At 38.0% G+C, this 13,916-nt stretch overlaps 1 protein-coding gene across 2 annotated transcripts in view; it reads right to left on the bottom strand.

Moving 5' to 3' along the window:
* Nucleotides 1-13,916, bottom strand: part of INO80 (INO80 complex ATPase subunit) — a 131,551-nt gene that overhangs the window by 39,429 nt on the left and 78,206 nt on the right. For both annotated transcript variants that reach the window (XM_079129013.1, XM_079129012.1), the window contains exons 25-27: nt 12,984-13,124; nt 6,546-6,771; nt 1,636-1,763 (exon numbers count right to left, since the gene is read on the bottom strand). In XM_079129013.1, the coding sequence (XP_078985139.1) occupies nt 1,636-1,763; nt 6,546-6,771; nt 12,984-13,124 (495 nt within the window). The remainder of the gene's footprint in view (nt 1-1,635; nt 1,764-6,545; nt 6,772-12,983; nt 13,125-13,916) is intronic.

Genomic DNA, 13,916 nt, shown 5'->3' on the forward strand with positions numbered 1-13,916 from the left:
TTTATATCAAACATAATGGTTTAATCACTTATTTTATAATGACTTATAGCTTATAAGCATTATTGTCAACCTTCAAAAATAGGTGATCTACTCACAATATAAACCAGAAAGTTTGTCTTATCAATGGCATTCAAGGGGCTAAACATTGTATGAAGCCTAAGACTTAGTGATTAAATTGACTTCAGATATTACATATCTCTTGCTAAAAGAAGTTCCTAAATTAATAAAAGGAGCCTGACACCCAATTTGGATAAGTTCACTGCAAAATTCAGTAAATCAACCTTGGCTTCCCAAGAGCCTAAAAATCTTCCCTACTGCTACTTTCATTCCTTCTGCACTTCTGTGGTCCCTATACTCTTATTCATAGACAGGGATGATCATGGTCCAATTTCCATTTACTAGAATATAAAGCCTTACAAATATTACAGCCAAGGAAAAACATGAAAACATTTATATGCTCCTTACAACTAGGCACTTTAGCCTCTCCAACGTTCTTGTATAAAGATTTAATCTAGTGGTTTATAATTATCTGTTCTCATTCTCACTTTCCTGTTTCTGTATCTATGATCTCCTCTACTTCAAATAATAAGCCATTATATTAAGGCAAGAAAGCATGAGAACCTGAACATAAAAGTAATTAAAGAAAAAAAAGCTGCTTTCCTATAGCTATCTTTTACCACCAATCCAGTGGTTGTGAACTCTGGATGTATATTATAATCACTTCAGGAAATTTTAAATATCCTAATGCTCAAGTCACATTTCATACTTACTAAATAAGAATCTCTGGGGTTGAGACAAGATATCAATATTTTTTATAACTTGCCAGATAATTGCAATATATAGTTAAGAATCATTTTGATAATTAATTCTGGTTTTCTACATAGAAAAACTAATTCCAATCTTGTTTTTTTGTTTGTTTGTTCTTTTAAAATTTGGTCAAGAGATTGAAAGATTGAAGGTAGTGTTGCTTAACCACTGAGCCACATCCCAAGTTCTTTTTTTTTTTTTTTTTTTTTTTTAATAGAGTCTTGCTAAGTTGCTGAGGCTGGTTTTGAACTTGTGATCTTCCTGCCTTAGCGATTCAAACTGCTGGGATTACAGGTGTGCACCACAGCCCCCAGCTCCTAATCTTGTTTTCCATACAGAATTTCAAAGAACTTTTCAAAGATTCTTGGACTGTGCTTTGCTTTAATAATGGGAAATTTCACCAGGTATGGTGGCACATAACTATGATCCCAGCAATTAGAGAGGCTGAGGCAAGATTTCAAGTTTAGTTCAGTGAGACCCTGTCTCAAAAAAACAAACAAATAAATAAAGATAAAAAGGACTAGGATGTAGTTAGCTCAGTAGTAGAGTACTGCTGGGATCAATCCCTAGACACCCCTCCCCCAGCCCCAACTGGGGGATTTCACCCCTTGTAAAAGGATGTTTTACACTGGATGTGAGGAAGGAGGCAGAAGAAGTTCTTTTGTATGCACTCCATCTGCCAGGAGCTGTTCTGCTCCCTTTGTAGACTAAAAGCACAAAAAGGAATATGGGGGTTCTCATTAAATAGGAATAACACTAGTCATGAAGATCTGATTCCTCCAATGTAAAAGCCAAGGAAGCCTAGGTCCCCAAGGTTCCTTCTCCTACCTCCAGCAGGTCTATCATCCTGGTCATCTGGGAGTAGATAAGGACCCTATGTCCTTGAGACTTGAGCCGTGTCAGAAGGACATCAAGGGCATACAGCTTTCCACTGTCAGTGATGAGGCTCTCCTTGCCTGGGGAGAAGAAAAAGGGGGAGGGGGTAAACTATTTAATTGAAGCAACAAACTGACTCACTGCAAAGCGGCGTGCAGCCAAAATTACTACAACCAGGATGCTTATCATTATGAGAACAGGAAAATGCATCAGAAGAATGCAAAGTCCTATTTAATCATGACTCCAGGAGGACTTGATATTCTAAAGAGGTAGGTACAGACTTTCTCCCGACTGATAGCTCCCAATCAGACTCTGCTGCAAAGGGATCTAAAAGCTTCTCTGCTCCGCATTCTTATGCAGGGGACACCAGGTACATGTGGGCAACTGTGTCTATGTCATACCTGCTATAAAGTAAACTGAAAAATCTTGTTTTTTTTCTTTGTTTGACTATCTCCAGATAGGTTTCTATTAGTTCTTTGGTTAAGTGTTTAATGTCCTGAATGAGGAGCATAAGAATGTAAAGAAGAAATGGCTGTTCCTGCCATCCCCTGGATAAATATAAACACTAAGAAATGTAAATACACATACCCACACTTGATCTTTTATTAAAATGGGACTAGGGTTGTAGCTCAATGGTGGAGTGATTGCCTAGCCCATGTGAAACACTGGGTTCAATCCTCAGCACCACATAAAAATAAAAATAAAAGGTACTATGTCCATTTACAACTTAAAAAAAAAAAAAAAACAAAACCAAAAATCCAAAAACCAAACCAAACCAAAAAACCCCCAACTAACCAACAAAACAAACTGAACAAACAAAAAGTAAAAAACCAAACCAAAACCAACCAACCACCAAAACTCCCTCTTCTGGATGATTTAAAACAGGCTGGCTGATAAATGCCATAAACCCAAGATGTAATTAAAGAAAGACATCAGGGCTTGTTCAGTTTTCAATAAGACTGACTTTGGATTTCTGTGAAATGAAGTTGGTTTCACTTGCTAATGTGCATTTTTTCCCTTCCTCTTCCCATAAGAAATACATCTCAGCCACAGATCTTTGAAGAACACTTAACTCACAAATTTTCATCTTATCCAGTCAGTATCATTCAACTCCATCATATTTCAGGAAGTAGAGTTTCCTGTTTGTAGACTGGTCCATAAACATGCCCTGAACAATTGCTGCCATTAAGAGGATAAAAGAAGAAGCTTGAGGGGTTGGATAAGAGGATATATGGAAGTGGCTAGGGGACACAGAAAGGAATGGAGACTGTATATTGACAACTAACAACTGAAAGTAAAAGACAAAATTATCAAGAAAATTGCATTATGCATCCTTAGTGTCTAGGTTTGAACCCATGAATATTTTTCAGAACTAAAGAGGCTGACTCTTGAGAGGAGTTCAAGAGTTCTCAACTGTCATTCTCACCACTATTTGCCAAGTACACAATTATTGTTTAAACTGAACAAGAACGGATGTGCTGACAGCACCATAACAAATCATGGGCTGCTGTTTCTGCTACAAAACTATGGGTTCTGGATGTTTACTCCTCTGTGCCACAGCCTGCTTTTTCCCACCTTCAGAACACTACCATGCCACATCTCTCCCTCCCCAACCCTTCCCTGTCTCTGGGACATATATCATTTTTCAGTTTCTTTGTTTGGTCCTGTTTAGATTACTGGAATGCTCTTCTTTTTGTTGCTTTCTTACCAACACAATCAAACAACTACAGCTGGGACAGAGAGACTATTAAGCCTCCTCTGTGGCATCAGACAAGAAGTCCTGTATAAATTCCAAGTCTGATCAAGCAGCAACACACTTTTAAACAAGCTGAAGGTTTCCTATCACAATTACCCTTTTTAAGCTGGATTGCTAAGGGGGTCTCTCAATGTTGACTGTTCCTAAACAATCCCCACTGAGCTACCTATCAATCAGCTTCAGACATTACGCTCCTTTTTGTTTTCATTAAAAGCACAGATGAAAAAAAGTCTAGCTCTGTGTGTGTGTGTCTGTGTGTTCTTTTTCTGGGTGTGTGTGACCAAGTGTGACTATGCCTGGCAAGCCCGGTGGCAGGGGCAGAGCATGGGGGATTGAACTCCAGGGGTTCTGATATACATTCCCAACCCTTTTTATTTTGAGACAAGTTGCTTGCTTATTAGCCAAGTTAGTTGCTGAGGCTGGTCTCAAATTTTGTGATTTTCCTGCATCAGGCTCTGAAGTCACTAAGATTATAGGGTGCACAACCAAGCCTAGCAAGCACATATATTTTAAGCCACTGAAAGAGGGTGGACAAGCTAAGTTCTTTAGATTTCTGCAGCCTATTTATCTACTGTCTCCAGATATACTCCCTCAGCATAAATATTAAAGTGTACATATAGCTGTCTGATGTATGAATTTTGAGAAGCTTCAACTGATTTCAAAATCATGATTGAATGGTTTTCAAGCATTCCTGCTTTCTACATTGACTGCTAACCAGAATAACCTCATGTGAAGATTAGAAAAACTCAGAAAGGAAGATGTGTACACACTCAAAAGGATAAACTCTCGTGCACCCAAAAAATTAAGAAATGGTATCAACTGTCAGCTTGTTACTATGTGAGTCAGGGAGGCAGAAGTGGATGCACTGGACTTCTTTGGACAGCCCAGAAGAAAAGCCTACAAAAAAATAGCAGCAAGGGCTTACAAATGAGAATACTTTTGATTCTCTGGTAAGTGTGCTAGACAGGGAAATCAGTATTTTTCCAAGTATTTGGACTATAGTAAAATATGTAGGAAAAAACAAAAACAAAAACAAGATTCTTTTTCTGCATACGTTGTTGTCTTCTTTGTGTGGCACACATCATCCAAATTTGAGGAACTACCAAAAGTCACACTGGACAAGAACGCACCTGTTGCTAAGCAGGGCACAAAGCCAGGGGGAGCACAATTCCATAGCAATCGGACTAATTCTGCCAAATCAAACCAAGGCCCAGGCTGTTCTTTAAAACAGGAGCTCAAAGGATGTTCAAACAAACAGACCTATCCTACTCTTCTAATCTCTCCTATAATCCTATTGTTATGGGCAGGTTCTTACTGCCCATAGTATAAGATCCTGGTCAGTGACAAAACAAAAAGAATATAGCCCAGGATAGTAAAATTAGGGTAACAGATTAAATAATCTCTTTGTTTTCCAAGGAAAGGAGCTTTCTGAAAGGATCATACATCCATTGGTGAAGCATGGGGAAGCAACCAAGGTGAGGAACCCAGGAGATTCTGGTTCAGTCCCTCAAGGAATGCAAAAGAACCAACACTTCCCGGTGTTAACAAAAATGTGAAAGTATAGAGGAAAGAGAGATAAAATACAGGTTACAGTGACACCCCCCACTGCCCACCGCTGGCCCAGATAGTCTACAGAGCACAATGGGGTCAGCGAGGAGCTGGTTGGTTCTCACAGTAAACAGCCAGTGAGGCTGGTGCTTTTTATCGATGCAAAAAGAACTCAGACACTTCCTGCTATTTAAACAAGGTCCATTTTTCTTTCAAAGAACAGGAAAAGCCACAAGAGATTCCCACAGCGCCAGCAATAAGCCTTCTTACTCCTGTACTGGGAATGAAGAAACCAGAATGAAGAAGAAATAAGGTGCTATCCTGCCTCTTTTGATACCTGCACCCACCTCCTATCTAGAATCCTGAGGTTCCATTCTGTTTTACACTTGGACTTTCCCCTGATTTCCAAACAATACACTTTCACCTACCATATTTGTGTGTTCTAAGTCAGCTCTAAGTATGCAATATTGCTTTTTAAAAAAAAAATATTTATTTTAGATGTTGACACACCTTTTATTCATTTATATATATGTGCTGCTGAAAATCAAACCCAGTCCTCACACATGCTAGGCAAGCACTCTACCACAGAGCCACAACCCCTGCAGTATTGCTTTTACATATCAAAAAAGGTATCTTCCAGTCAAAGCTTGGACATGCTACTAGAAGGCTGACACAAAGCCCCTTGACACTTGTAACAAAGTTAACATTAAATGGAAAAACCAGACTTTCAGCAAATCCAATTAACCTTTAGAAATAGATGTTTGCATTTGAATGTTTAGCTCTAGTTTACTTCCATTACATGTCACTAAGATGAATATACTTAAGATATCAGAGAATTAGGACAACCAAAACTAATACTGTAGCTCCAAGCTAGCTATTATTCCAATATGCCAGCAGGTGTAAGTAAAGAACATGAGCCTATGAACACTCTGTTCAACTTCCTAACAAGTAGTCTCACCAAAGCAAAGATGAAAACCTAGTTTCCTCTCAATTCCTGACCTTGACCCTAGGGGGTCTGGGAATCTGCTAGAATTTTGGTACAAAACCCACTGTTTTTCCTTTTGTTATCATTCAGATCTCTAGTGTTCCATGCAGAACAGTGTTTATGCTACTTAAACTAGGCTTTCTGGGAGTGACGACATTCTCATTCATTTCACTGGCAATGACATAGACAACTAAATTCATTCTACCTGAAGCCTTTCCTCCTACCATGTTTTTTTTTTTCTTCCCCTTCTTCCCCGCCCCGCCCCCGCCCCCTACTGGAGATGGAACCCATGGCTTTGTGCATGGTAGGCAAGTGCTCTACCACTATGCTTCATTTCAGTTCCACTCACCCACTTTTTTTTTTTTCTTTTTGGAAAGAGTGGCATTCCTCTCTCCTAAAAAAACATTCACATTTTCAAGTCGTAAATAATTAGTATTTTCACTTAGAACTAAAAATGAAATAGAAACCTTAAGATCTCTGAATATAAACTTTGCAAAACCACCATATGGAATATATTCCATATTCTCCTTTTGCTAAAGCTGAGAATACATTCTAAGAGAATGAAGAACTCACCTGGAATCCTGATGAAAGACCAACCATTCTGGGGTCTGATGCTCCACAGTCCTCCAGCTGGCTCTGGGAAGAATTGAGATCGTCGATTTAGCCAGTCTGCAGCCAGTTCAGGGGCCCCATTCAACAAACACTGCTTGGCTGCCAGACTCCCTCCTTCCTTAAGAACTCGCCTCTCATATTCTGCACTTCGGTCATTGCAATAAGAATCCAATGGCACTGCGGTGACCTGTAAAGAAAGATTCACGAGATAGCTTTAACATTTTTCATACACTTTAAGTCTCTTGGGACTTTGAAACCAGACTAATATGGAAAACTCTTAGGCTGATTAATTTTAAATACCCTGTAACAAATTAAGCAGTCCCAAATGACTGATTTAATTAGCTTCTCCAGAATAAAAGGTCAACAACTTCTAATAACATGAATCTGCAAACAAAAATAAAGATACAAAGAGAGCTACAGTGGGCAGATAAATGAGGATATCAGGCCAGCAATAATTGTTTATTTCAGTCTTTTATTTTCCTGAGCTTAAGTATCAGTGGGAAAACACATGAGGTGGAATCAGGAAAACAAACTCTGGAGAGATACAGGTGGTGTGATCTCCTAGGACTGTCTGAATAAACTTACTTCTGTAGTGAGCCTGGGTGTTTTAGAACTCTGAATGCAGTTTACAATGGCACTTTGTAATTTTGCATACATTCTACCACCTCCATTCATTGATAGATTACATTCTTGGCAAAGTGCTACTAGTGATACACATGATGGTAATGCCTAAAAGGGAGCTGGAGTTAGTCATCATTATACAACTAAAAGAGTATTGATCTGGCACATCTGAAGCCACCTTGAATGCTCTAGTAGCAAAATTCCCAAGCTGATCAATATTACTTTCTCTGACCAGGTTTTCTGACTGTCAAACCTAATGGAAGACAAAGGAGCCTTTCTTTCAAGCGATAAGCCAGGGAAGAGGGAATTGATGGGGTAAAAAACAGGAGAGAAGCAATTGCCAGCAAGAAGCAGATTCACTGCTTGGGTAGGGAAGAGACTGAAAAATTCTTATCTGATCAAAAGGTGCTTTAAAAGTAGATTATTCAACCAGGCACACTGGTTAACAGAGTAATCCCAGTGGCTCAGGAGGCAGAAGCAGGAGGATCACAAGTTCGAAGCCAGCAACTTAGTAAGGCCCTACGCAACACAGTAAGATTCTATTTCTAAATAAAATATAAAAAAGTTGTTGGGATGTTGCTCAGTGGTTATGCACCCCAGGTTTCATTCCCTAGTACCAAAAAGAAATGTAGCCCACTATGATGCTGCCCTAACAAAAATGGTGTTATATTCAGACGGCTGTGGCAATATCTGATAAGGAGCCTGTGGAAGATGAAAATATAGAGGCCAAGAATAATAAAAATGCTAACGCCCGTTATAAGCAATAAATTGGTCACAAGAACCTTGGAACTAGAATGAGAGATGTGAAGAAACTGGGCATAAGGAACAAGGGCAAGAGTATGGGAGAAAATAAAACATAAAGCATTGGCTGTACCTAGTTAGGTAGCTCTATTACTTCTTAGAAGTAGGCTATTAACTATCCTATTTTTACATCAATGAATTTTGAGGGCAACGATTCTCAGTGGGAATGGATCAAAAGTGCACATTTTAATACAGAAGGTCTGATCTAGGTTTTTAATACGCACCCCAGTATCTCACACCAAGCCTTGAAAAATAGTGGCCTGGGGTATAAACAATCAGTTAGCTAGATGTGGCTATAGGTGATTGTATGGGGAACCAGAAGGAACATCATTTACCAATAATTGGAGAATAACCTACTCTGGGGACAGATGAAGTTGATGCAGTTTGCTAGGGAGCAGTGCCATCTATAGTCTGTATGCAAAATTACAAAGTGCCATTGTAAACTGCATTCAGAGTTCTAAAACACCCAGGCTCACTACAGAAATAAGTTTATTCAGACAGTCCTAGGAGATCACACCACCTGTATCTCTCCAGAGTTTGTTTTCCTGATTCCACCTCATGTGTTTTCCCACTGATACTTAAACTCAGGAAAATAAAAGACTGAAATACAAAGGAGGAGCATAAAAATTAGATCTCTTCTCCCTGTTATTGCTTGCCCTGGTAATACCCCAGGTAGATTCTCAGCCAAAGTAGATATTTCCCATGTAGGATGTGAGTCCTATAATCTCATAATTTATAATTCCTATGCGTCAATAAAAACAGCTAACGTAGTAGTAGCCTGGACTTCAGAAATATGATCAGCTCTACATATTTCCAACAGCATGCATACTCTTGAAGTAAAGCATACCTGGTTTTTTCTAATGAGACTGATAATGATCAACTGTACATTCAATGACAATTGCTTTTCTTTTTCATAAAAAGCAGAACTCACATGGGAACTATATATATAAAGATTTTGGGCCAATACTCTCAAGAGAAAAATCAAGAGCTAGAAATTCAGGATGAATAGGCAGAGGACAGTGATACAGAAAGTGCCTTTCTGCTGAGGACTCATTTCTAAGCACTCTTTTTTTGTTTGTTTGTTTGTTCTTTTTAGATAAACATGATACAGAGTATTTTGACGTATTATGCATATATGGAGTATAACTTACTGTAACTGGGATCTCATTCTTGTGGTTGTACATGATGGAGAGTTTCACTGTTGGTATATTCATATATGAACGTTGAAAAGTTAGGTCTAATTCATTCTACTGTCTAGGAACTCAATATTTCAAAAACAAAACACTTTTTCCAGTTATAAACTTTCACCTAGTTTTCAATATCCATTCTGCTGATATCCTTCCAAGACCAGGACTAAATGCAAAGCACAATTCTTAGTGAAATATGTTTTAATGTTTTGATAAGCTTCTTTGGCCAGGAGCCCTGGGCCAAGATAAATGCAGAAGCACTGAATGTCACGTTATAAGTACGTAAGCAGTGTACTTGTGAGGTCCTAAAGAGGGCAAAAAAGTTCATTTCTCTTAGAATTAATCTTTCTTCCAAGTCAGCTCCATTCTAGACAGCTTTTACCCATTATGCTTCTGATGGCACAGAAGCAGGTATAGATGAAGCAGGATAAACCATTCTTCCATCTCCACAAATGCAAACACATACTCCCTGTAGTCCTACAGTTGCTAACCCATTTCTTGCTTCATGAGCCTCTTCAGAATCTTAAAGGTATGCCTCAAGTATTCAGTGTGTTTTTCCTGAGAACATGTGTGTTCTTGTTCTAGCTCTGGGAAGTGTGACCATTTCAAGCACTTTTGTTTTTTGGGAAGATGAATTCCAAGGGCCTTCATTTATTAACCCTGTAGAATTATTTCTTCAGCCATTGATAAAAGTTTCATAATTCCTTCCTTAGTGGGACAGTGCTTCCTGAACTGACCCTAAAAATTTCATAGTATATATCAGGGAAATTAATTCCTTTTAAGCACATGTTGAGGCTTCAAAGGAAATAATTTTCTCTCATTCCATCACAGATGGGATGGAAATCAGTAGAAGAGCTGAATGTGGTAGCATATGCCTGTAATGGTAGCAACTCCAGAAGATGAGGCAAGAGTATCAGGAGTTTAAGGTCAGATTATCTGGCAAATTAGCAAGATCCTGTCTCAATATAAAATAAAAAGGGCTGGGGATGTAGCTCAGTGGTAGAATATTTGCCTAACATGTGCAAAGCCCTGGGTTCAATTCCTAATCTTAGGAAAGAAGAAGAAAAAAAGATAACACGATAATTAAGGTATGTCATGATACATCATCTTATTCACTGATCTGAAAAGTGAGAACAACATGTATATACATAAACTATTCAGACATGCTTAGAATTCTTACTATCTTCATAGTCTTGGTGTTAATTACTACAATTTTCAGGTTCAGCACAGGCTATATGACGAAACTTTACAAAACTGAGAGGGTCTAGTAGGAAAGGAGGGTGCTGGGGAAGAGCCTTTCAGGCAAACGAGTAATTGGTTGTAAAACACTGGAGGATTGAGTGGTAACAAAGAAATTTTATGACCATAGATGCAACTACAGGTCAAGATAGTTCATTTTTATTGGCTCTATAAAATACTGGCAATGTGAGAAATAAAGTCTTGACATCCCTCTCCCTGAAATCTAACTCCCTCTATTAGGCCTCTTGCTATACAATGACCAGATTAAGAAGAACAAAACCACAGATGTAAGGCTGTCTTCTATGGAAACATTGGTTTTAGATGCTGCCTAGTGTACGTGTACTTCCCTGCATCACCTTAAGCTTCTAAGACCATGAGTGTTTTGGAAGAACAGGATGCATACAAAATCCAAATTCTTTCTAGATAGCCAGTGTAACCAAATGAAGTTGATAGTGGCAAGGGAGTGAAGTTCACATAGCACAGGACTAGTAGAAAGAAATCGAGGTAGGCAGGAATCAATGGGACTCGATACCTTATTTCCATTCATCATTTCTTTGGATAAACTTAAAGATGCAAGCTGATAAAAGTAATGGTAGAAAAGGTTTTCAAGGAAGACTGAGAAGATGACCTCTTCTTTGACTAGAACTATGAAAACAGTAGACCTGTTAGGATGAGTGGAGAAAAAAAGATAAAACACAGAGGATAAGAAACATCAGCTTCACAGGCATCAAGAATATAGATAATACTGCTGGAGAGGACGTAGAGAAAAAGGAGTACTTGTACACTGTTAATGGAACTGTAAATTAGTACAATCACTATAGAAATCACTATGGAAGTTCCTCAAAAGACCAGGCATGGAATCACCATATGACCAAGCTATACCACTCACCAATATTTATCAGGAAGAATTAAAGTCATCATACTACAGCAATACATGAATACAAATGTTTATAGACACACAATTCAAAATAGTCAAACTATGGAACCACCTAGATGTCCATCAATAAATGAATACCGAAAATGTGATATATATACACAATGATATTTTATTCAGTCATAAAGAAAAATGAAATTATATCATTTGCAGGTAAATGGATGAAATTAGAAACCATCAGCTTAAGGGAAATAAAGTCAAACTCAAAAGGTTAAGGGTGTGTGTTTTGTATAGTATGCAGAAGCTAGAGAGGAAAAAGGAAAAGAGGGTGAGGGTGAGGGTGAGGGTAGATCTCATAAAAATCAAAGGGAGATCAGTAGAGGAAAGGGACCCAGGGATGGAAGGTGGGGAAGGAGAGGGCAGTACTGGGAAGTGATAATGGCCAAATTATATTGTTATATAGTCTGTGTGTAAGTAACAATAAATCCCATTATTAAGTACAACTATATTGCACACACAAAAAAAAGAAAAAAATATAAAGGAGAAAAAAAAGGAAGCAAAAAAAAAAAAAAAAAAAAAAAAAAAAAAAACCCAAAGAAAAAGAAAAACAAGTATCAGCTTTATAGATTTCCCTAGCTAAAGAGTAGTTGTCCATTGGAGCAAAAGAAAACAAGCTGGGTAGACAGAAATTTGCTTTTCTCTAACCACTTCGTCTGGTCACATGTCTATTCTGCCTCTCTCCCGTCATTACTTCTTTGTAGATATAAGGAGTTTTTGTCTGACTCTGATCAACATGGACAGGAAATACAGGGAACATATAGGCCAAGTAAACAACTCCGTGAGCCAATGAAAGCCTTTGCAGTGACACTTGTTAGCAATCATGGAAGTGTTATTTTGATAAACAGGGTATTAGGAAGGATCCAGACAGCTGCTCCAAATTGAATCACAATGGAAATCACTCCTGGTCTGCAAATAAGTATGTAACTGCTGAATGGAGAATAAGATGCAATAGTCACTTTTTAGATGGAATGAACTTGTGAACCTCCAGTCTAGGCAAGACTGTTTAGGAAGTGAGAAAACACCAGAATGAGAAACTGCTTGATTCTGAAGTGTAATGTTTCCTTTTATTATGCGGAAACTGTACTGAGATGATAAAGCCAGATCAAATCTTCCCCTTAATTGGGGTCCCTCCTATGAAAACCCTTTAAAACCTTAATGTTGGGTTGGGCTTGAAGCTCAGTGGTGGACCCCTGCCTAGCATGTGTGAGGCACTGTGTCCCATTCTCAGCACCACATACTAATAAAGAAACAAACAAATAATGGTTCATTGACAACAACAACAAAATCTCAAATGCACGTGACAAATGGCTTTGACCCTGTAGTTGAGTGATAACCTACCTGACAGATGACTTATTCCTACTGTAGTTTAGAACCCCTGATTAAATGCAAAGTAGCAGCTATCAAAGAAACTATTCTCAAATCTACACAAGATAAGAAAGTGCTGTCTTGTGAAGGCCAGGACCATGGATGTCATTCTTTTTAAACACTATGACTTCTATTTAACTTAAAATTTGAATAGCTTTAAAACAGTTCTGTTTGAGGAGCAGATTCCTTGAAACTTGGTTTATTTCTTCTAGTACTATTCATTCAATCTCTTCCCCCTCCTGTAGCACTTACTCGTGGACTGGCCACACACAAAAAAGATGGCAGCTCAGTGAGCAGGCAGCAACGAAGTGAGGAGGTAGCTGATCTCCGCTGATGGACAACCTGGTCTGAATAGCCACCCACGGCTTTACAGTGGCTGCTGAAAACAAGAGACTACAAAACAAAAAAGCAAGTTAGTGCCAGGATAGAAATGCTTAATGAAGCAAAATGAAGAGAAAACAAAACAAAACAAAAACACATGTTAAGTATATGAATTAACTTTCTTCCTAGCCAATACTATTAATTCTAATAAAAAAATTAATGACTAATAGAACCAAGTATGTAACAGAGCTGATGCCCATGCTAATTTCAAAATGTGTTTCTATTAGTGTACCTTAAGTGTTAATACTAATTCTAAACCTGGAAGATACACTGTTGATAATAAATAGACACAGTAAAATTTTAGGAGACAAAAGTGTATGCAGTGGAAAATTTGGTTCATTTGTTACACTGTGGACTCAAATTCATCTTGAGTTAAAAACAATGATGACTAACACTATTCTAAATTTTTAAGGCAATTCAGCATCATGAACATTAACATAGTATAGTTCCAGCAAATGCAGATGTTTTCTTTATTTTAAAGAGACATGACTATAAGTGGTCAGGAAAAGCAAACCATATCCCTTCAGTACACTATCTCATAAGCACTTAAATATATATATATATATATTCTTGACATATTTTTGTATCAAAAATACACTCTTTAACAGATTTTACAGCTGCCATTCATATGAAAGATTCTGAGCATGGAATATCAACATAAGTCCACAGTGGGATCAAAGTTTTATGTTGGAAATATAGAGGTTCTTTCTAAAACAAAGTTAGACATTTTAGCTTTGGATATTCATTCTTGATTATTTCATTTATTTGTTTTACTGGTTTTTCAGTAAGATGGGCTGGTAATCT

Source organism: Sciurus vulgaris, assembly GCF_902686455.1.
Source record: "Sciurus vulgaris genome assembly, chromosome: 2".
NCBI lineage: Eukaryota > Metazoa > Chordata > Mammalia > Rodentia > Sciuridae > Sciurus > Sciurus vulgaris.